A 26,071-nucleotide genomic window follows, 5' to 3' on the forward strand; every position below is an offset into this window, starting at 1 on the left:
TGACCTTAATCCTAAGCTAACTATGAACTCCTATTTATTTGAGATTATCCTTAGATTTGCATTGTTAAGTGTTGACTCAACAGCGCTGACTTGATGAGCCCCAATTTTAGGGGTAAAACTGGGCAGATAACTGGGAACATACGGTGCAAGGCGAATTTTACTCCTATCCACTTTTAGGGACAGTAGAGAAGTTGTTCCTTTAAATGTTGACTCTGGATCTTGAATAAGAGGCTTCACCCTCTCAGGACTTGATTTGATGATTGGATCACAAATCATTTGTTCATTAAAGGAGCAATGGGACTTAAAAAGCAAGATGTAATATCGAGGGTAAAACAACTTTTGACTTAACCATTATTATGAACAATGTTGACTTACTGATTATAGTTAAATAAAGTGGACAGAAATATATCTACAGTGATGAGAATGCAACTACTAGGCTTTATGGAGTGACTCGATAGTTTACGAATATTGATTAATTGAGTTCAAAGAGTTTAGATAATTTATCTCGTATCGTCAGAGCCCATAATTTGTAGGTTCATTAGGTCTCCCTATTAGCTCACAAACGGATTAAACCTTAGAATAGTGTGATAAGAGTATTTGAAATGTTCAAATTTGAATTAAGAGAATCAGTAATTATATACGATATAATTATATGTTTAATTATCAAATTAAATAGGCATGAGTAGCTAAACTTAATTGGGGACGAGGGAGAGTTGGTCATCGCGAGTTAAGAAAGATCCAAGGGAAGCATCTCATTTGCTTCATGGATAAACATAGACAATGTCCAACGTTCATTAACCATGAATGTTGACATTTTTACACTACTTCTCGGGCGGGAAGAAATTATCCAAACCATTAAACAAAGTCAGAAGTGATTCTAGATATAGAAACAACCCTATATGACTCAGTACATCCATAAATGAGTCATAGAAACATGACAATTGTAGCTGAGCACCAAGAGGTGAGTGCAGCAAAAGGACATGAGCCTAGATGCTCTCCTTGATGGAGCTTCATGATGCGTTGGTGTTTAATTAAGGGAATCAGTAATTATATATAATATAATTATATGTTTAATTATCAAATTAAATAGGCATGAGTAGCTAAACTTAATTGGGGACGAGGGAGAGTTGGCCATCGCGAGTTAAGAAAGATCCAAGGGAAGCATCTCATTTGCTTCATGGATAAACATAGACAATGTCCAACGTTTATTAACCATGAATGTTGACATTTTTACACTACTTCTCGGCGGGAAGAAATTATCCAAACCATTAAACAAAGTCAGAAGTGATTCTAGATATAGAAACAACCCTATGTGACTCAGTACATCCATAAATGAGTCATAGAAACATGACAATTGTAGCTGAGCACCAAGAGGTGAGTGCAGCAAAAGGACATGAGCCTAGATGCTCTCCTTGATGGAGCTTCATGATGCGTTGGTGTCCTCCCCCTTGAATCTTCTTGACGCATTAATCAATTCAAGACTTGATTTGTTGCTCCCTTTGAACAATTAATTAAAAAAGGCCCCATTAATTTTGATTTCAATATAGTGCATGATCAACTCTACACACATTATTTCTATTATTGTCGCATGAATCACATTTAGGACCGATCCTGCTACCACAATGGACCTCACGATTCCTTCAATTGGTATCAGAGTGGCGTTTCTTGGTCCAAATTTTAATTTTCCATAATTAAAATTCAGTTTATTGGTGGGTTTTGCATTATGTATTTTGTTCATTAGAGAATTGGAAAATATTTAAATTTGATTTAAATATTAATTAAATGAATAGGGATTCATGGTGGTAGAATTGGTGTTTTAACAATTTATATTAGATATTAAATTATTTTAATTCATTAAATTGTTTAATTAATTATTTAAATAAATTTTATTTAAAATTAATTATTTGAATTAATTTTATTTAAAATCAAAAAATTGAATTTTATGAAAATTTCTATATATAAATCAATTTTCTTCTAATTTAATTTTTGGAAAATTAAACGAAAATTTAAATTTATTGAAATTTCAATCAAAATTGATTTTATACCAATTTAAAATTTAAAATGGGTTTATCCCACTTATGACACCACACTATTCCACTTAAATTGTATTTGTTTTGGTGTCATCTCTTAGGGTGTTTAATTTTCACGTAGATGTTGATCAAAAGATAGATTTGGCTAACAAATCAGGTTGATGCAATTGAAAAAAAACTAAAAAGAGAAAGGAGTTCTCACTACAAGAAACTAACTTTCAATGACGAATAAAATGTGTTGCTAAAAGCGTAAAAATATCACTAAAAGTATTGGCAACGCATAAAGGCGTGTCGTTGTGAATGTCGCAGTAGCCGCGTACTTAAAAGTTTTAGTTTTCTACGTCATTGTCTTAATCTTCGTCACATAGTGATGTGTTTGAATGTGTGCTCATTGACTCATCGCTAGAATGATCATCAAAATCTTCTTCATCAGTCGATGCTTCTTCATTACCTTGTACAAGTAAATCTACTTGATCTTCAATAGTCAAAGGCTCAACATCTTCTCTATTAAATGTTTGTGAATCTAGGTTATCTTCTACTTGAGGATAACATGGAGGTGTGGTTACATCTACCTTATTTTCTATTTCATCACTTTCAAGTTCTGAAATATCCCACACATTTTTCTATTGAAATTGTTGTACAACTTTCCAGTCTTGACCAAGTTTGTAATCATCTAAGTAGAATACTTGTACAACTTGACTTACAAGGATGAATGGCTCATCTTTGTACCATCAGTAACGAGTATTTATCGATGTAAAGCCATCAGCTATCTTAATTCGACCTTTTCGCAAACTGGTATCATACCATTCACACTTAGAAAGATTAATTGCCTTCATACAAATGTATTGTAGACTTACTATTTCATGTAATTTACCATAGAAAATTATTTGCCCAGATTCATCATCACCAGGCACCGTAACTCCACTATTTTTCATGATCCGAAAATTATCACGATCTTTTATATGAAATCAAACTCCATTTGCTATAACCCATTATAAGATCGAGCACAATCATTTGGACCACAAGCAAGAGCATACAAATCATCGAAAATCATTTTATCACAATGCAACCTTTGGGTCTAATCATAAAAGACAATGTTTAGGTAAAATAGAGTTATTTAACTTAGAGGTATGACCATGCTCAAGGGTGTACCTTTGTTTTGAACCATACAAGAATTCTAATTTTTGCCTCTTATGCAAATCAACATGTCCATTATTTGATTCAAGTACTCTCATATGCTCCTTATACTTTGCAAGTTAGTTTAATTTTTCATTTATATTTCAAATATAAAAATGAGTATTATAAGCGATACGTACTGAAGATAAGGTTGCACTTCATCACAGTTGTTTAGAGTATACCAATGTGATTTCTCTAACTCATCAGAAGTTAATTGTCGAAATTGGCCATCACCTAACCATCGTATATGTCCAGAAAAAACTGATAATCCAACATTGCTCTTGTCATCATCAATGTTATCACTGTTTCGATCACTTCTATTAAACCTTGTTTCAATTCCATGTAAATACATAAAACAAAAGTTTAAAGATCCATTTATGATGTAAGCCTCAACAATTGAACCTTCTGGCCGAGTTTTGTTTCTAACATATTGTTTCAAATGTCGCAAACTCCTAATATATAATATCGAAAGCACATGTATTAAAAAGCCTACAACATAAACGTGAGATTTAAAGAATATAAGAGAATTTACATACCATTCAATTGGATACATCCAACTATATCCAACAAGGCCAACAATTTTTGCTTCCCATGGCAAATGGACAGCTAAATGGACCATTACATCAAAAAATGCTGGTGGAAATATCTTTTCTAACTTATATAGCATGAGTACTATATCAGCTTGCATTTTGTCTAATTCTGGTATGCTCATTTTTTTTTTACATACTTCATGGAAGAACTTAGACAACTCTGATATAGTTGTATAAATATCCTTGCGTAGATATGAACGAATGCCAAGTGGGAAAAGTCTTTGTAATAAAATATGACAATAATGGCTTTTTAAGACTTTTCCCTCATTCACATTTAAACACCTGGATATATTGGAAGCAAAACCATCAGGAAACTTCACAAATTTGAAGAATGTACAAAAGTTCACTTTTTCAGCAGCAGTTAATGTGTAAGATGCATGAGGCTTGACACGCCTATTTTCGATTTCTTGTATGTGAAGCTTATTTCTTATATTCAAATTAGTTAAATCCTCACGAGCTTTAATGGTATCTTTATTCTTCCCTTCGATGTCCAATATAGTACCCACCAAATTATCACATATATTTTTCTCAATATGCATCACATCAAGTTTATGACGTAGTTTAAGGTTTTGCCAATAAGGAAGATTGAAAAAAATGCTTCTTTTAGTCCAATTGTGCTGGCTAATTATTCTTTTTCGTTTGTTATCACGTCTTGCAAGATTCTTACTGAGCATAGGAAAACTTATTGAATTCAATTGATTTATAATATCTTGTCCAGATAATATATTTGGAGTTGCTCGCATTTATTGTTTTTCATCATGTTGCTTATTTTTGCACCATGCATGAGTTAAAGGTAGATACCGACGATGTCTCATATAACAAATTTTGCTTTTTAGTCTCATTGAGCTTGTATCAACATTGTAAATTGGACAGACTTTATAACCTTTTGTCTTCCAACCAGATAAATCACCATAAGCTGGAAAATCATTGATTGTCCACAATAGTGCAACATGAGGTTAGAAGAAAGAAGCACTAAAACTATCATATGTTCAAACACCATTAACCCACAACTCATTTAACTCATCTACCAGTGGTTATAAGTAAATATCAATTTCTTTACCAGGAGACCTTGGACCAGGGATGAGTAGAGATAGAAACATAAATGGTGCTTGCATACACTTCCAAGGGGACACATTGAATGAAATGAGCATAACTGGCCACATGCTATATGATGTGTTCATGTTTTCAAATGGATTAAAACTTTATGTGGAATTAATCTGACATTACGAGAGTCTGCATCAAAACAAAGATATTGATAGCAGGATGCCGAAGTATTCGTTCAACTTCACACTTCTTCTCCTTGTGCCACCTCATATCCTCAGTAGTATGTTGAAAGAAATAATCTTTGCAACATTGTCTTTAGCGGAAAATATCTTAACACTTTATGTGGAATTTTTTCCCCTTTTCTATCATTCAATTTGTATCTTGACTCTTTACAATGTGGACAATTATCATGTGATGCATACTCTTTAAAAAATAAAGCTCAGTCAAACTTGCACACATGAATTGATTTGTATCCCATCCCTAGGTCATGTAGTTTTTTCTTAGTCTCGTAGTATGAGGTAGGTAGCTTTACACCATATGAAACGACTTCATTTAACAATTTCAGCAACATATCAAATGATTTATCGCTCCAATGATTAAACACCTTAACGTGCATAAATTTCACTAAGAAACTAAACGAAGTAAACTTTAGACACCCTGGATATAGCTCCTCTTCTACTTCATGAAAAATTCCACTTATTCCATATTCATCATTCGATTCTCTTTTAGTTTCTTCAACATTTGGACCATAAAAATCATGAATCATTTCTAGCATCTCATCTTCCACATTATATCTATGATCTCTATTGTTTACTCTAAGATTTTCATTGTCTTCTCTACTTTCAACTGAATCTGAAAATGTTGCACCTATAAACTTTGAATTAGTCCTTAAAAATAGAGAAAGATCAACTGTATCTCCATGGAATATCCATCGACTATAAATCGGAGACATGCCATTTTTTTTATATAAGTGACGTTCTATGTAATCTAAGTTATTCCAATTGGTATTCACAAAGTTTGAATAAGGACATCTTGTTCTTCCTTCTTCATCTAAATAATTATTGGCAACTTCAATAAAATTATTAACACCATTAGAATATTGACTAGACCTTCGATCTCTTAAATATATCCAACGATGATCCATAATAAGTACAGAGTGAAGTACTTAAATTAGAAATCAAAGTGTTAGAATCTAAATCTTAAGTACGTTGCAAATAGACAATCAAATTACTAATCAAAGTTAGGCAAATCTTATTAGTGTCAATGTCATATTAACTGGAAAAATAACACATATGATTGAAAACACACCTTTAATCTTCCAACATTTTAATAAGGGTAAAGTTCTTCTCGAAGTTCTTAATTCTGATAGGCAACCAAATTAATAGGCATTTAATAATTGGAAATTTAATAATCTTATTTGGGAAATGCTTCAGAGAATTAGGAAGAGTGGAAGATTCTTACCCGTTGGACAAATCGCAGAGAACTTTCTTCTTCGAACACCACAAGCTCCTAATAACTAGTGTATATATATATATATACACTATTCTATGGGATACTAAATCTATTTATATCTATCCCACTATTTCAAAAGATAAATAAATAATCTTTGTCTGTATTTATTATACTCTCAAACAAATTATCCTTTTGGTTTGAAACCCAAATTTATTTGTGTGGTGTTGAAAAAAATCTATGGACGTTCCCTTCTACTTCAATTAAGAACAGTTTAGAATTGCATTTTGGAAAAGTTAAAACATAGTCACTGACTCACTATTGAATTACAATCTTAGTTAGTTTGTTTTAAATCATGAAAATATCAACAATCTTCTCACCATTTCTCTGACATTGTACCTAACATAGTATTCATACCAATAGACTATCATTCTCCATTTTCCTTCTTTTTAACTACTAAAGCCACAATTCATTAACCCTAATGGATGGAGATGGACTGACACCACATTTATCAACAATGAATAAACTAAATCGAAGCAGAAACCTATAAATCATTGTTTGATGGCCGAGAAAAACTCAGAAAAGGCAATATTCTCTGTCATCAATTCCCGATTATCCAATACCAATTTCAGCAAAACCAAAACGACCCACAAACAGAATCACAGAAATCAAACAGACCCAGAAAGCAAAAATCCCCGAATCCACAAAAATTGCAGTAAAAAGAACAAAAGAAAACGACTGTGGAGCGAGGGAGAGAGAGAGCCTGAAGCTTACAGTGCTTCTTCTTTGCTCAGCGGCAGCGGCCAGGCCAAAAGCAATAAAGTCTAGTACAACAACTTTAATCAGAATCAATTCTGAACTGTTCTTAATGGAAGCAGAAGGTAGGCGCGGCTGGCGTTGTCTACTGGCGGCGTCTTCTTTCGGCGGCTAGGCGCAGCCGGTTACGGATGACTGGTGAAAACCGGAGCGATGTGGTCTGGGGAAGAGGTGCGACACGTCTTCAAACTGGAGAAGGGTCTAGGGCACAACCAGCCGATTTCGAACTGAAGGAGGGTTTTTTTTTTTTTTTTTTTTTTTTTTTTTTTTTTTAATTTTTATTTTTAACCTAACCTAGAATAAAATATATAAACTATAAAATTTTCAAAATTCTTTCCTTTTCCCTATCCAATCCCACACACGAAAATCTTCTTGAATTTTAAATACCAATCCCTTTTGTCAACAAATTTAAACCAACTTTTTTTTATAATTATATTTTGATTTTTTTAAAATAACGTTTTTCTAATAAATAAGGACAAAAATAATGTTGGAGAGAAAGTATTCCCAAAAATAGGTTTTTAGATAAAAACGTACACGATTAGCTCTAAATCGTGTACCGGGTACACGAGTCTCTGTCCGTCTGGCACGCACAGTCTGCCGTGGCAGTCATGCAGGGTTGACCGAGGTAATCGGTACACGATTACCTTAAGTCGTGTACCGGGTACACGACTTCCTCTCCATTAAATCGTCGTTTGCCCTTTCTTCTTCCTCATCGAGAGCTTTTTGCTCTTCTACCTTCCGATCTGAACCTTCTGCCTTCCGAACGTGTGCTCGAAAATTCCAAAATCTTGCTTCTCTGAACGCTTTGCTAAAAAGTCTCGAAAATTCCAAACCTTCTGCCTTTCGAACTGCTTCTGTCTTGTGCATCCAAACGTCTCTATTTTCTCGAAATCATTTGTTCGTTTGTCCATATAACAGTTGCGTTTCTCCATTTGCTCCAAATGCCTCCGTCCATACAAAATTGTTCGAGATCGTCCTCCATTTATTCGTCCGAACGCTTCTATGGTAAAATTCTTTTCTAGTTATTTTTCAATATATAATCGTCCGAACTTAGATCTTATATTTTTTTTTATTTGTTTGGGCTGATTTAAACTTACAAATATATGTATGTTAAACTTAGAAATATATGTATTTGTTGGGCTGATCTTATAGGTATATGTTTATAAATCTTAAATCTTAGATCTTATATTTTTTTATTTATTTGGGCTGATTTAAACTTAGAAATATATATATATATATATATATATTTTTAGAAATATATATATTTGTTGGGCTGATCTTATATGTATATGTTTATAAATCTTAAATCTTAGATCTTATATTTTTTTATTTGTTTGGGTTGATTTAAATATATAGCTTATGAATCTTAGATTTAACTGATTGTATAATATTTAGATCTTATAGGTTAAACTTAGAAATTGGATTTAGTTGGGTTGACATATTAACATATTTTTTTTTGTCAACTATAACCGTTGAAAAAATCATAATAAATATGTCGACGCGTCCTTATTCTTGAACCTGGAAATGATGGAGATAGTGACATTGACGTTGAAGTTGATGAATTATTTGGAAACGACAGTAGTGGGGAACATGATCTTGAGTTGGTACCATTGGAAATGTTCACCCAAATAGATTGGGAAATGACAAATTCAACGTGTGAACTAGGGTCTACTTTGGAATAAAGAAATATAGGTGTAGATAACTGTAGTTTAATACAAAAAGGAATGTTATTTAATACCAAAAAAGATTTACAGCTTGCTGTAAAAAAATATTGTGTGACAGAATACTACGAAATTATCGTAGTGGAATCAAATCAAGATCTTTGGTATGTTAAAGGTAAATCATGGAGTGACGGTTATGCTTGGAGGTTACGGACATGTCGGCGTAAAACTCGTGGGATGTTCGAAATCACCAAACTTTAAGGGGTGGTGTATGTCTTGCATGGTTGTATAGAGAACTTTGTCGGGCTTCCAATGCACAAGCTTTGGAAATAGCGGGGCCACTGATACTATTACAAGTATTGGCTTATGATCGATTTCCAATTATAGCACCACAAGTCTACCTACAGGCCCCATATCATCGTCTATTTAGTCCCAGGTATTATTTCATTTATATATTTATTTCGTTACCATTTTATGTAAGAATATAAATTAATTGTATTTTTTATAATTTTAAATGGAGTGGTGTATTAGCTGCCTCTGAACAGTCAGCAAATATGTTGCTCGTGTATAGAAAAATATTCAACATGTTGATGCACAATCAGGTAGTAAATGTGTATATAAATGAATATTTAAAACATTTTATTTGTATACTTATTTTTTTTTTTTGTCAGATTATTTGGACGCCATACACACAGATTTGGTCATCCTTACCTGATTATTGTCGTGATGCTGAAGATATCTGGTTGACCGTTAGCCCTCTTATATGCTTCCATATAGTAGAGTGGCATCATCCAGATCGTGTGTTGAGACGCTTCAGTCTGCGATAAACGATACCTTTGTTGTCCTGTACACTCCCAGCACTACACCAAATCGATTTGAGAGGTAAGCATGACCAAGACTGACGTCGAATCCATGCAGAATATTTATCCTACTGACATGGATGACATGATCGTTGTGCACAGGGAAAATTAACAAATGGGTCAGCTGTATCAGATGACTACTTTCCCTGGTACAATTCGATCACGAGGCGATTTATCATACCTGATGGCACTTACTATTATTGCATAGTAAGAGATTTAAAATCAGACATTTTTCATATATATGATATGAATATTGTTTAATATTTTTTTTTTATTGTACAGGATAATTTTATCGGCGATGTTCAACAATATTCAGTGCAGAACAATTTACCAGAATTGGGTTCAATGTGTCAGCAAACATTGGTCAACGTAGAAGGTATTATTCAACAAACAAGACGACTCAATGTTGCTGACATCGATCAAAGACATATTTGTCGTAGACGACAGTGACAATAGGGTGAACTTAATTTAGAGGGACACGAAGATAACCCCAAGAGGGGTAAGGGCCAAGGAGGTCGTTTTTAAATCCCACATTGTATAATTTTCAAATAGTAAATTGAAGAACTAATTGTAAATATTCTTTAATATCATGGTATTTTTTTAAAATATGAGTGCAAGATGTTTTCATTGTAGATTAAATATATAATTAAGTTTAATAATGAAGGAATTTGTGGACCAATTCCTAAAGTTTTAATATTGTTGTACATCTACAATTAAAAAAAATAGTCAACAAACTTTTAAAAAAAGAAAAAAAAGATAAGCAAATCGTGGACTGGGTCTACCAGTTTGCGTTTGACCGGTCAACCAATCAGCCGACGTGGTACTGGATTAAACGGTACTCATGTACCCGATACACGAGTTTGCCACATGGAAATCGTGTACCCGGTACATGATTCCACTACCCCAATTTTGTCAATAGTTTCCCAAAACACCTATTCTTAGAAAATGTTTCCCTCCAACCCTATTTTGGTCATTATTTATTAAAAAAATTCTTATATTTCATTTAAAAGAAAAAAACAAATCTTTTAGTGATGTAGTAATATGTTGCTAAAAACTATGAACTTTCTATGACGCGGGTTAATATGTCACATAAACTTTTAGTGACATCAATTTAGACTTTGCCGCTAATAATAGCTTTTTGCGACATGTTTTCTGACGTATCGCTATAAATTAGCATTTTGGGACAAGTTTTGACTACATCACTAAAGAATTGTCACTAAAAATGAATTTTCTTGTAGTATCTCTTTAGTTTAGGCATCCAAAACACAAAATTCCTCCAAAATTCTCTTCTATTTCCTTCTCATTTTGGATTCTACCACCCAATCTATGGTCATAGAGAATAGTAGAGAAGATCAAGTGGTGGTCTATAAGGTGTAGCAAAGGAAATTCGAGCTGAAATTCAAGGATTGAAGAGTTCAACAAAGGTATGAATTTCAAAAACCCTATTTGTACTTTTTAAACATGCTTACTTGATTGTTAAAATTGATGAAATTAGAATGCTTAAAATCCTAATTGCTTTCGCATGTTGATTGTCAACACCAACACAATAGGTGTGCTCTGTCCATGTAAAAACTTTTTTAAATCTTTTTTGTATATGTTGATCGATGAATAATAACTCTATGGGCTAAATACTCAAAGCCAAGGAAAAATTTTGTTTTGCCAAGATCTTTCATTTTAAATTCTTTTTTGAGATATCCTATTGCCTTTGAAAGCTTTTTAAGAGTACCAGTTATGTTTAAATCATCAACATATACAACTATAATAGCAAACTCTGACTGTGATTTCTAAATAAAGACACTTGGACAAATTGGAGTTAATTTGGTAGCATTCTTTCAACAAATATTCACTTAGACGATTGTACCATATTCGTCCCGATTGTTTCAATCTATATACTAATCTATGTAATTTAATTGAATATAATCATCTAGAATTTGAATTATATGAGTCAGGTATCTTAAATATTTCAGGGATTTTCATGTAGATTTCATTTTTTAGAGATCCATATAGATATGCTGTGAAAACATCTATAAAATTCATATCAAACTTTTCATATACAGTCAGACTAATTAAATATCTTAATATAATAGCATCCACCATAGAAGAATATGTTTCCTCATAATCAATGTCGGTCTTTGAAAAAATCTTTGTGCAACAAGTTATACTTTATATCGTGTGACATCATTATTTTCATTTCTTTTACGTACAAATATCCATTTGTATCCCACGGGTTTTACACCCTCAGGTGTATGGACTATAGGTCCAAAAACCTCACGTTTTGAAAGTGATTTTAATTCTATTTGGATGACTTCTTTCCACTTGAGCCAATCCTTTCTATGATGACATTCTTCAATAGAAATAGGTTCAAAATCCCCATTTTCATGAATGATATCATGGGCAACATTATAAGTAAAAATGTTGCTTATAACTATATTAGTTTTATTCTACCTTTTTTCCTAAACCCTAAACCCTAAATAAAAAAGAAAGAGAAATACAACCATGGAATTATCGTAAACAAATCATAATTTTACAAGTATATCATATAAATAAGAACATGTTGTCAACTTTTAAACTATACATAGTATATATATGAGATATTAGATATATATAAACTACATATAATGAAACGTTCATAACTCAAAACACATAAACAAAAACAAACACGAAATTAACCTACCTTTTGCAAATGAAAGTGGTAGAGTCATGCTGATAACGTGTAATGAAATAAAAAGAATATGAACCCACAATGGAAGCAAGACAAGAGAGAAAAGTAGAAGAGCAGAAGTAGAGAACTAATATTGAACTCAATTGTGACATCTTCTATAAAGGCACTTTACAACCTTATTGGACATAATGGAGTGTATGTTACAAGGTAAAAATTAATGGGGGAGATTATGAAATTGGATAACCTATAAAGATTATGAATTTGTTGTAATATAAATAAGTTATGGATATCTAAATATTACATTTATAATAATATTTTCCTTAATTTAGTTGTTAACATTAACAAATAACAGATCAAGAACAAGAAAGAAAGAAAGCAAGGGGTGCACGTTTGGGGGGCCCCCTAGTTAATAAGGAAGTGGTGCTAATGATATAATTAATTTGCTTCGTTTATTTGACAATATATTAAAGATTTGAGCTAAGCTTTTATTTTGCCATTCCATACATTGATAAGCTTTTATTCCAACCTTCCATACATCACAGAAGGAGATAATAAAAATACAAGGCTTCTATAAGATCAATCTCTAGTTCTTTGTCTTGATTTCTATAAGATCAACCTTCCATACGCTTCTAGTTCTTTGTCTTGATTTTCTTCTCGATCTTATCAATGTAAAGAATTTCATCAACGACAAGAAATCATCTCTCTCCATCTTCAACGATTTTAATGCAGTTAAAGAATCCATCAACACACAAATTTGGTATGCCATACATAACACGTTGTTTAATCCATGAATCTTTACCTTGCATCATCCATAATTGAATCTTCTTACAACATATTCCATAGATGGATATAATTGCATAAAGGCTACCATTGAATTTCCCAATGTATGCATGATTGGAGGAGTAAGGGTCAACTTCTAAAATGACAATGATTTCAATTTTTTCAGTTTCAACATCAAGACTATAAATCACGAACTTATTCTCTTTTTCTCTTCATCTAGTATATGACCCCACTCAAGTAAGCAACATGATAGTAGAACACAAAAGCCAGACAGTTTAAATGCCTCCATTCATTGGTTTCATTACTGCCAAATCTCATAACCTCCATCATCAAATGAAAGTATTCTTATTGGTGGATAGCTTTGAACAATTTGTACGACTTTGTCTTAGAGATGAAACCAAATCCATAGACGCAACGAATATTCTTATTTTGTATTTTAGGTTGAGGTAGTTTGAAGAATTCATTAGTCATTAAATTTAATATGTTGTTGCAAAAACTATCGTTACTAAATTTGTAAATATATAACCGTCCATTACGAGAATTGAAAATATGGATTTTAGGCCAATCATTATTCTCAAACAAAAATGAGGCAACATAACTCATCGTACTGATATCAAGACAATGCAACTTAGGATTACAGTTAAAAGATAGAAAACAACGAAGATAGCAATTGCAATTGCGATTGGAGAGGATATCATAGAAATTGATAAGGGAAGTATTTCAAACAAATTCACAAGATGAAGCGTAATCTAAAACTAGATGATTTTAAGTTCTACATACGAGCCTACAAACTGACAAATTGCAAATAGGAAGTTTGGATAATAGTACCTTTACAATATCAGGTGGAAGCTCCTAACCCAATTTATGTTCATAATTCTCCTTTTACATTCCAACTTCTCCATTAAACACAACTGAAATGAAACCCATATTTATGAAAGAGGTATGAGATGAAAGTTGAAATTTTTCATAAATAGAATAATTATATGTTTTTCCCACTTTTTAAAATGTTGTTAAGATGACTTTCCACTCAGGAAGAATAAACAATATTAAAATGGAACACTCTAAAAAAAAGTTATGAACTCTTCATTAAACCTGGTCAATTGGCCCTAGTATACATATAGAACCATTCAAACATCATATGACAAGTATCACTTCTAAACAAATCACAAACTAACACGTGGCATGCAAAATTACTTACTATAATTGTGTGGCATTCCATTCAAGTAGGGATTGGATTGTAACCACTATATATAACTCCCAACATGTTTGCTTTTCTAAATCAACAAAAACTCTAAAAACTATATTCATCAATTTTCTTTCACAAGTTCTAACCCCTTTTGTGTTTTTTAAATTCATTATCAACCAAAAAAAAAAAAAAAATGGATAACTCTCAAAAGATGAGCTACCATGCCGGAGAAGCCAAGGGTCAAACTCAGGTTCATTATTTTTAATATTTTATGGTATAATTAAGTTAAAATAAATGTGATAACAATTGTCCACTATAATCATTTTATTCTCAATGGATTTTGTGCTATTCTTTAATATCACTTTTTATTGTGTTATTCCATGGATTCCATTTTTCTTTTATTGTTGTTGGAGAATGTACCGTTGTTTGGTTTATGTTTGTGATTAAGGGGTTATAAAGAAACATGTTTGCGTCCTTGTGTAGGAGAAGGTGAGTAATATGATGGATAAGGCAAGCGATGCAGCCCAATCAGCTAAGGAGTCAATACAAGAAGCAGGACAACAGGTGAAAGCAAAGGCACAAGGGGCCACTGATGCTGTCAAGGATGCAATTAACAAATAAAAATACCTCCGAGTTACTCTGTTTGAGATTTTTTTCAAGGGTTTTCTTCAATTTTGTTTGTGCTTAGATTTATTATTATTATTATTTTTTTGGTATTGAATAAAAGTAGCATTATGTAATAGCCTTGAAAAAAACTAAAAGGGGTCTCACATGGCTCACGAGCCTTTTCTGCCAATAAAAGTTATGGCTAGTTATGGGCCAAAACCTAGTTTGTGTTTTCTTGTATGATTAAAATTTATAATTATTGCACAAAACATATACATAAAATTAAAATAAATTATCTATTTATAGTTCTGAGCTTTAGGGTATATTAATTTATTATTTATACTCTCAATATTTTTTGTTTGGATAAATATTATATAAGATTTATAATTTTATCAATTAATTAAACTCCTATATTTTTATAAACGAATCAAATTAAATCTTCGATGAGGATTTTCATGAAAACTATTTTTCTTTTTAAAAAGATACCTTAAACGAATCATTTATATCCAAATTACCAAAAATGAGATTCCATATGCTTTTTTTTTTTTTTATGCAAAAATGCATTCTGAGTATATCCCTTTATTTTAATGTGTTTTTGTCTTTGACTTTTTGTTTGAAAATTTGAATAATTTTTTGCAACTTAAATATTACTAATCCCATCCTTAAATATTAATGGTAATTAACATGATTTTCATTAGAGTTTCATTCTCTACCTGCAATTATTGTACTAAAAAGATCAAAAGAGGGTATAATTAGTATACCAATTTATTTTAGATTTTGAACTGTTTTTTTTGTTCTTGAAATATTTAGAATTTTAACTATATCTATTTTTAGATTTTTCTTGGATAAATTATATATATTTTTTGTAAAGAATAAAATATTAGATTGATTCTTCTTTTAAAAATATATATATATTAATATTTAAATCATAATTTCACTATTAATAATAACTTTTTTTTGGATTAAACTTTTGACCTCTGGTTTAATGACAAATGTCTTATATATATAAAGAAAACTAGTTTTTGTTAAGAAAGATAATAAAAAAATTAAATGCTTACTATATCAGTATTTAAATTAAATTTTAACTAGTACTAAAAAAATTAAAATTTAACTATTGTAAAATTAAATAAAAATTTTAAAACAGATATATTAATTAAAGATTTTTTTTTATAATATTGGTTTTTTCTAAATAAAGAAATTGGTTTCTTGAATTAAAAAATTTAAGTGATTGTTGTTTAGTATTTAAATCACAAACTAATACATTGTAGGCAAATTACTTACTTGTGTGTGGCATTGCATTCAAGTAGTGTTGGATTGTAACCAAACTCCCATCAAGTTTTATATTTTAAATCAAACAAAACTCTAAATACAACTTCTAAGCTTACTTTATGTATTTTTTTAAATTTATTATAAAAATAAAATAAAATAACTCCCAAAATATAAGCTATTACAACGAAGAAGCTAAGAGTCAAGATTAGATTTACTTAGCCATATTACTATTTAAATTTAAACATATCGTCATTTCAATAATATTTTACGGTAGAATTGAACATATTAAATGAATGTGGTAACATAATAGATTCATTTTCAATGGGTTTTGTGTTATTTTTTACCGTTAATTTTTATTATTTTAATTCAGAGGTTCCATATTACTTTTATTTGGTTGTTGTTATAGAGTATCCTAGAGTAACATGTTAGTTTGTGTCCTTATATAGGAAAAAGTGAGCAATATGATGTACAAGTTAAACGATGTAGCCTAATCAATCAAGGCATAAGGGATGCTAATGTTGCCAAAGATGCAATTAACTAATGAAAATGTCTCCTGTTTTATTTTTTTATTTTTTTTTTATTTTTCTTCTCTTCGGGTTTGTTTTTGCTTAAACTTTTCTTTTTCTAGTAAATAAAGCTAGCATTATGTAATCGCTTGAAAAAATTGGAACGTTTCACAACAACTCAAAATCGTTTGAAACACTTTTAAAGTTTATTTAAAATCATATTTATCAAAATCGATTTAATAAAAACATTTTAAAAAAAAAATTCTATTCAATCCAAACATATCTTTACTTTTTTTTCTTGTCCAAAATAATTAAAAATTATAATTATAGCATAAAATATATAAAATATCAACCATTTTCGGTGATATCAACTTAAATTTATTATGTTTCATTTGGATGTTTAGATCTATAATTTTATTAATTAAATCCCTACATTTTCATAAATAATCATTTTACACTCTTAATTAGGATTGTCATTATTTTCTTTTTCAAAATTACTCTAAATGGGTAGTTCATATGCGCATATATATATATAAACATGAATCTGGACTAGTATATCAATTTATAGCTACCTTCGTTTGAGTATAGCTCTATGTATTTTAATATGTTTTGATTTTTTTTTGACAATTTAAATATTACTAATTCCATTTCTATAGATAGGAAGAGGAAAAAAGACAAACAAACAAAAGAGGCTGTAATTAGTATATCATATATTTTAGAATTTGAACCTATTTTGTTTTTGAAATATTTAGAATTTGAACTATATTTATATAATTGTAATTTTAAAAATATATTTCTTTTTGTAAAAAATAAATATTAAAATGATCCAAATCATTGTTGTTTTCTTTCATAAACACAAGTCCTCAACCTAAATAAGCTGGAAGAAGACTAAATAAAAAAAAAGTACCAAGGCAATCTTTCAAATAAATAATAATAATAATAATAAAAACAACGAAACAAACTTCCTTCCCCATAATTAAGAAAATAACTTTTGTACGTTTTGTCTTATTTTTTCACGTAAACAGAGAAGAGGCGTAATCTTTTCAGATTAGACCTCAAAGTAATCATCTACACTACTTCCTTCTCCCTCTCTGGCCTCAAACTTCTACAACACTTTCTTCTCCTCTCTTGCCCATGGATAATGCTAACTTTCTTGTCGCTGCTTTCGCAGCCTCTACTGTTGTCGTTGAGTTCGTCTTAGCGGCAAATTGTCTCATCAATAATAATTAGCCTGATATTGCATTCATTGGGATTGATATCCTAAATCTTGTAGGATCCTATAGTTTGTAATTGTAATTTATGTAATAAAATATGTGATGTTTTATTTCAAAATTAGTTGCATTAACCACAAACCAATAAACTAACATATAAGATTATCTTTGTAGCTTAAATATGTATGTAGAGACATACAGGTGGATCATGTTTAAGTGATAACCTAAATGGTCTGTAGTAGATAGATAAGGCTGGATACTTTATCCATGTGACACTACGAGTATGACCCACATTGTAGATGTTACATTTGTTGTAAAGTACTACAAATGATCTGATTCTGATCATTCATATGGAGACATGAGATGGGTTATTCTATACAAAAAAAGCTTGTATAAGACCGGACCACGAAATATTTAGTTTCATTATATAAAACCGTTCATAATGGAGACTTACATTTCACCAAGATGACCATAGGTAACATGATCTGAATCCTGAGTGAGTTGTGATCTCCTGCCTACGAAGGCGGTCATTTGATTTGTATGGATGAGAGTGGCCAGATCGCCAACTCAACAAACCTACCATTTTGGGGCTTCGTCTAATTGAGGAGCTAGAAATGCACTCTTTCCCCCATGTTCAGATAAATAGAGAAATTGCTCCCCTAAAGAATAATTTCAAGGATTGAACAATGTGGCGCCACACCCTCTCCTGGTCGAGAGAAATTTTGTCATATTTGGACTATGATTTATTGTTCATTAGAGGGATCGATGGTACTTAAGAAGTTAGATGTAATTACAGGGGAAAAAAGGTATTTTTGGCCCAACTGTATTTACGAGCAATTTGTGAAGTGTCATCGAACTGTTGACAAGTTATATCCAATGGACACATAAATATATCTATATGTGAAGAGTGCAGCTGTCGGTCTTTAGTGGAGTGTCCGGCAGTTAACGGATGATGAATAATTTAATTAAAGGAGTTTAATTAATTATTCACGTATAGTTGAAGCTTCAAGCAATAGGTCCATGAGGTCCCCTCTGTAGCTCAACAGGAATTAATGAAAATAAATTTTTGGATTAATTTGAATTGTTCAAATTAATTGAGGAAATTAATTGTATGTACTATAATTAATTTAATCTAATTATATATGATATAATTACTATAATGTATTTGATACATCATAATAAAAAGTTTATTTAAGAGGAAATAAATATTTGAATATGATTCAAATATTAATTATATGAATTTGATTCATATGATTAAATTTAATATAAATGAGAATTATATTAAATGTCATTATTGAGAGAATAGAAACTATAGGTTATATTGTATTTGATACAATATAGAATCTATAGGTTATGTGTTATATTTGATATAACATATTGAAGAAGTATATCAGCATGCAGCGGAAGCAACAAGGATCAATAAGCATTCCAATTCATTAATTTTGGCTGTAAATAAAGCATGCCCATACAATAATAAGAGGGTTTCAAGTCATATCTTTGTAGTACCTCTTCGAACTTGAATTCAACTACAAATCTTCTCCAATTCTTCTTGTGAATTACCTCAAGATCTTCCCTACTATTCTGGGACTCAAGATAAGCTTGAATGAAAGAAATTTGGAGAAGGACTCAGTGCAACAACCCACTTGAAGAACTGCTTCTTCAACTCGAATTTTTCAGCAAAAAACTTTATTGATGCCTACTTCAATTCCACTCAAATATTCTCTATTTATTGCAGGACTTTCATGCAAAGAAGATGGCTGCATGAGATGCAACTCATGCTTGGAAATTTCAAGCTTGAATGAAGTGGATGTTGTGAGAGTTACATTGGGTGAAGTTAATGGAAAAATCCAATTTTCCATTTTTGTGTTTTTCAAAATTTTCTAATTTCAATTTGATTTCCAAAATCCATTTTAATTTGAAAAATTGAAAAGTTTGTTAATTTTATTGTCTTCTTATGGATCGTAAAAGAAACCACCTTTCGTTTTTTTTGGGTAGCCTACAAATAGGCATACTTTTAAATGGCGTTCAAACTTTTTAGGATTTTGTACCAACATATGTGCTGGACAACCCCAAATTTTGAAGTGACGTAAATTTCCTTTACGTCCTCTCCAAAGCTCCTAAGGTATTTTAGAAACAATTTTTGAGGGAACCATGTTCAAAATATGCACGGCAGTTCCAATTGCGTGTCCCAAAAAAGAATTTGGTAATTGAGCATAACACATCATGGAACGAACTATGTTCAACAAAGTTCTGTTTCTCCTTTCTGCCACACCGTTTTGCTGAAGTGTGCCAGAAGTTGTGAGTTGAGACTGGATTCCATGTTCTATCGAATAGTTCTGGAATTCTATGCCCATGTACTCACCACCTCGATCTGATCGAAGTGTTTTAATCTTTTTACCTAATTGGTTTTCAACCTCGGCCTTATATTCTTTGAACTTTTCAAATGTTTCAGATTTTTGGTGTATTAGATAAATATGCCCATACCTAGAATAGTCATCAATAAAGCTGATGAAATATCCATATCCTCCTCTAGCTCTATCATTTAGAGGACCACAAAGTTCTGAGTGTATGAGTTCTAAGGGTTCTTTGACTCTAAGACCTTTTCCAGAAAAAAAGATCTTTTATTCATTTTACCCTCAAGACAGGATTCACAAGGTGGTAATGAATTGTCTTCTAACTTATTTAGATGATCGTTCTTAATTAGTCTCTCAATCTTGTTGAGATTTATATGACACAGTCTCGAGTGCCAAAGATAGGCATTTGGAGAAACTTTCTTTTTTTTATGAATCTCAGTAGTTTTAAACATCTCTATGTTCAAAATGGGTTTAACCTCAGTCGGTTTTAACAAATACCAGTTATTTTCTAATTTTGCAGAACTAATTTGTTTACTTCTTCTATTGATGAACACTTCATCATTATCGAAAGAAACTTTATAATTTTGTTCTTGCAAATAAGAGATAGATATAAGATTCCTGTTCATAGAAGGAATGTAATAAACATTTTTCAAATAAATGTACTTATTTCCTATAAATAACTTCATATCTCCACTTCTTTAGTTGAAACAACCTCCCCTGTCCCTACCTTAAAGATTGTTTCACCTTCTGTCAGCTGTCTCTAGGAACTTGTTTCCTTTGAAAAAGTACATACATGATTAGCGGCACCTAGATCAATTATCCAGGTTTTATCATTTTCCACTAAACATTCTTTGATAACAAGTAAATCATATTGATCTTGTTGTTCAAATCTTGCATTGTCATCTATATTGTCCAAAGTTTTAGATGTGTTGGGAGATGGAGGACAATCCTCTGTTAAAACTCTATTGAAGATATCAACGGCTAGTAATTTGTTTGTTAATTCGACTTTATCGTTATCTAATTCAGGAGCGCGTATTCTAGAAGAATTCGACATGCTGAAAATTTTAAACAAATTCTAATTAGCAAATTGAAACTAAATCCAAAATCAAGTTTTAGCAAAACAAGTAATAATGTACCCATAACCATTATTTATTTGCAACGATACTATAGTGAGTCAGAATACGTGCTACTGAGGGGCAATCAGATACTCCTTCACTAAAGCAAACAATTTTGACCAAACACTACAAGAAAAACAGGAACTCCTGACGCCGTTTTAAGGTATCGAGAGTTAGGTCGTCGGGAGAGACAATCTCTCCCGATTGAAGTAAATGACCGTCGGGAGTTCCCCCGATGAAGTAAATGACCATCCATTTCATTTATTTTCTCTTATTTTGTATCTTATTTTAAGCCATTGTTTTTAATTTCTAGCATGTTGGTAATGTTAGTAATGTTTAATTTTTAGCATGTTACTAATGTTGGTAATTAATATTGCTAATGTTTAATTTCTAGCATGTTGGTAATCTAATGTGAATTATGAATTATGGATTGTTGATGTTATTATGGATTGATTTTTTTTTCTTTTAATTTTTAAAGTTATGGATTACTTAATTTAGAAAAAAATATTGTACTTAACGCATTTAATATTTTAAAAAAATTTAAAGAATCTACTAAACATAAAACTAAATTTTGTGTCTAATATAAAATTGAACTTTAAAGTTTGTGTCCAATAGGCTTGTAAATTTTAGAAGATGTTGAATAGATGAAAAACCTATATTAGACACAAAATTGAAAGCTTGGAGACGTACTAAATAAAACATTTGAAAGTTATTAAGACAATTTAAGCGGTCTAGAGACCTATGTATTTATTTTGCCTTAAGAAATGAAAATTATGGAACTCAATGCTTAATAATACTTTGTACTTTGTCCTCTAATCCAGATTATTGTTTTGGATTACAAGTTGATCAGAAAATATTTATTTTTAAGGATGAATAAAGAATCGATTAAACTAAGGAATAAGTTATCAGTGGAGTATAGAGAAGAAGTATCACAGTTCTTAGATATGGCAAGGTTTCATGTAAATGATTTCGGACGAATAAGATGTCCATGCAAGAATTTTATGAATTCAATTTAGGAAAAGATAGATATCGTGGAACGACATCCATTAACATATGGAATATCTCCCTCATATTGTGAATGGGTATATCATGGAGAGCCAATAAACTTATCTAAAAGTCATACAAGACATTCATTAGAGGATGTTGAAGTAGATAGTATAGAGAGTAATGCTGTCGAAGAAAATGAGATGTTGAATCTTATAAACGATTTACAAGTTCCAAATGAAAACGAAAATGTGAATGAAGGAAGGATTGAGAATGAAATATCATTTAATGGTCAAGAAAGAGATACCACAACTTATTCGAGGATTTAATGACCAAAGCACGTAATGAATTATACCCTGGGTGTTCACAATTTTCGTCTTTAAACTTTTTAGTGAAGTTGATGCATATCAAAGTTCTGAACGGCTGGAGTAACAAATCGTTTGACATGTTGCTGGAATTGTTAAAAGTAGCGTTTCCAGCTGGCACCTCTATACCTACTTCCTTTTATGAAGCCAAGCGAAAATTACATGATTTAGGCCTAGGTTATGAGTCTATTCATGTGTGCAAATATGATTGTGTATTGTATTGGAAAGAGTTTGCAGATTTGCAACAATGCCCTGTTTGTGGTGAGTCTCGGTACAAAGTTAATGATGATAAGGGTAAAAAAATATCACATAAGGTATTGCGTCATTTTCCATTGATACCGAGATTAAAACGATTGTTTGCATCAAAAGAAGGCGCTTCTGACATGAGATGGCATAAAGATAAGCGAGTTGAAACGGATGATGTATTGCGACATCCAGCTAATGCAGAGGGGTGGAAACATTTTGATCGTGAATTCCCTCATTTCGCTTTAGATCCTCGAAATATTCGTTTGGGATTAACTTCAGATGGCTTCAATCCATTTGGAAATATGAGCACTTCTTATATTATGTGGCCTGTGGTGATAATTCCTTATAATTTGCCCCCTTGGAAATGCATAAAGGAAACAAACTTCTTCATGTCTTTGCTCATACCTGGTCCAAAATCTCCTAGAAAGGAAATTGATGTTTACTTGTAACCGTTGATTGAAGAGTTGAAAGAGTTGTGGACAATTGGTGTGTGAACTTATGATTCTGTTGCTGGTAAGTTTTTTCAACTATATGCTACCTTATTATGGACGATTAATGACTTCCCTGCATACGATGACTTATCTGGGTAGAGTACAAAAGGTTATCAAGCATGTCCAATATGCAAAGAAGATAACTCGTCCTTCGAGATAAGAGGGAAAATATCATTTATGGGACATCGACGTTATCTTCCGGAGAATCATAGTTGGTGTCGAAGTAGATAACATGATGGAAAAGTTGAACGTAGACCTCCACCAGTCGTAATGAATGGAGAAGAGATATTACAACAAATAAATACGCTAAACTTTTCTGTGCTTAGCAAACATCCATCGAAGCAAGATAAAAAAAGAAAGCGAATTCTAAACTGGACTAAAAAAAGTATTTTTTTCCAACTTCCATATTGGTCCAAACTATTGTTACGACATAAATTGGATGTAATGCATATTGAAAAAAACATATACGATAATTTGGTGGGCACATTGTTAAATATTGAAGAAAAGACAAAGGATACAACGAACGCTCGATTGGACTTAGAATATTTGAAGATAAGAAAAGACCTACACTTGATACAGGTCAAGAATAGATTTGTAAAACCACATGTAGCATACACATTAACAAATGGTGAACGGATTTCGTTTTATTAGTATTTGAAATCAGTGAAATTCCCTGATGGATTCGTATCTAACATATCACGATGTGTCAATGACAAAGATGGAAAAATATCGGGGCTGAAAACAGACGACTGTCATGTGTTGCTTCATAGACTACTCCCTATTGGTATTCGAGCATACCTACCGAAGAATGTATCGACTGCTATTGTTGAGTTGTGTACATTCTTTCGCGACTTATGTGCAAAGACAATATGTGTAAGTGATTTGAACAGAATACAAGCAGACATCATAGTCATACTTTGTAAATTGAAGAGAATATTCCCACCTGCCTTTTTCGATGTAATGGTACACCTAGCAGTTCATCTACCATATGAAACCAAAGTGGTGGGTCCAGTTAGTTATAGTTGGATGTATCCTATTGAAAGAAGTTTACGAACGTTAAAACAATTTGTACGGAACAAAGCACGTCCCGAGGGGTCTATAGCGGAAGCATATGCAATGAATGAATCATGGAACTTCTGCTCACGATATCTAAGTGGGGTTGAAATGAGATTCAATAGAGATGAACGAAATGATGATAACATTCCCGGTTATGAGATATTTGGTGAATTTGATTATTTAGGCAGAGGGGCGTCAACTTTACGGACGCTGTCAGTAGAGGAAAAGCATATGGCACATTGGTACATTCTCAACAATTGTAAAGAAATAACAGACTATTGCACGTACGTTTCAAACTTTTTCCTTTTCTAAATTCTAGGGTATCTCCTTTGACATAACATTTAAATGATAAATATTGTAGGCGACATTTGAGGTTAATTCGTCGTGAAGCTCAAAGTGCCTCTAACTTATATATAAAACATCAACGCAAATTTTCCGATTGGTTCAAATCTCAGGTATACATAGTCATTTTGTAGGCAACGGTTGAGAGATGATTCATTTTTCGTATTCATTTTTAATGTATACGTAATTATCAGGTTCTACAATGGCGTGAGAGAGAAGATATCTTCGATGATTTCTTTTCACTTACAATGGGACCTTCGTCTGAGGTGTGCTCTTACAATGGATGCATTATTAATGGGGTACGATTTCACACTATAGAGCGTGATAATCGTCGAGCTACACAAAATAGTAGAGTCCTAGTGGCCAGGGAGATCAGTGAGAACACAAGTGGATAACAATTTCTACGGTGTTGCAGATGAAGTATTAGATTTGTAATATGCGAACAGAAGACGCATTTTCTTATTGAAGTGTAGATGGTTTGACACAGATAACAATAAAAGTAATAGGACACATATGGATTTAGGATACAAATCGATCAATACATCACACTTTTGGTATGTCGACGAGCCTTTCATCTTTGTTGTCCAAGCACAACAAGTCTTTTACATTGATGACATCAAACATGGTAACAATTGGAAAGTTTTTCAAGTAGTCCAAAATAAACGAATATAGGATGTACTGGAAGTGGATGATGTTGAAAACGCACAACTAGATTTACTAGAAATTGTTGGTGGCGTCGGAGTGAATGAAACCATTGAGGAGGTTACTTTATGTAAAGTTGAAGTTGATCCTACAGTTGTGGAAAGACCAATTACTATACATGGCGATCATGACTTCATAAACGATGATGATGAAGAACAATTATCTCCCAATAACAGTTCAAATGCTGATGAATAATTTGAATTAGATTACAATGATGAGTAATGATGTATCTATTAAATTCTCTTTTTCTCTAGCTTATACATATGCATTATTAATTTAATATTGTTTTCTCTCTTTTTTGTTTGTGTAGATACGATGTCAACCCCTAATAATAATTTGAATTAGATTACGATGATGAGTAATGATGTATCTACTAAATTCTCTTTTTCTCTAGCTTACATGTATTTATTGTTAATTTAATATTGTTTTTTCTCTTTTATGTTTGTATAGATACGATGTCAACCCCTAATAGGCAACGGGAGGCTGATGAAGAATTCTAGGAGTTATATCTAGGCAACACGGTATCTTCTCAGGGTGATAATTCAGGTTAGTATATTTTGAAATATATTC

At 31.7% G+C, this 26,071-nt stretch overlaps 1 protein-coding gene and 1 pseudogene across 1 annotated transcript; both read left to right on the forward strand.

The window, feature by feature from the left end:
- The first annotated feature begins 14,447 nt into the window (after positions 1–14,447).
- LOC120080483 (uncharacterized) lies at positions 14,448–14,941 on the forward strand. The gene is made up of 2 exons (XM_039035152.2): positions 14,448–14,504; positions 14,738–14,941. Exons 1-2 carry the CDS (start codon positions 14,448–14,450, stop codon positions 14,873–14,875), a joined length of 195 nt encoding a protein of 64 aa, XP_038891080.1. The 3' UTR covers positions 14,876–14,941.
- Positions 14,942–22,184: 7,243 nt separating this feature from the next.
- Positions 22,185–25,696, forward strand: LOC150035321 (uncharacterized; annotated as a pseudogene).
- Positions 25,697–26,071: the final 375 nt, after the last annotated feature.

Source organism: Benincasa hispida, chromosome 6 (assembly GCF_027475165.1).
Source record: "Benincasa hispida cultivar pf3 chromosome 6, pf3_genome.v1.1, whole genome shotgun sequence".
In the NCBI taxonomy this organism is placed as follows: domain Eukaryota; kingdom Viridiplantae; phylum Streptophyta; class Magnoliopsida; order Cucurbitales; family Cucurbitaceae; genus Benincasa; species Benincasa hispida.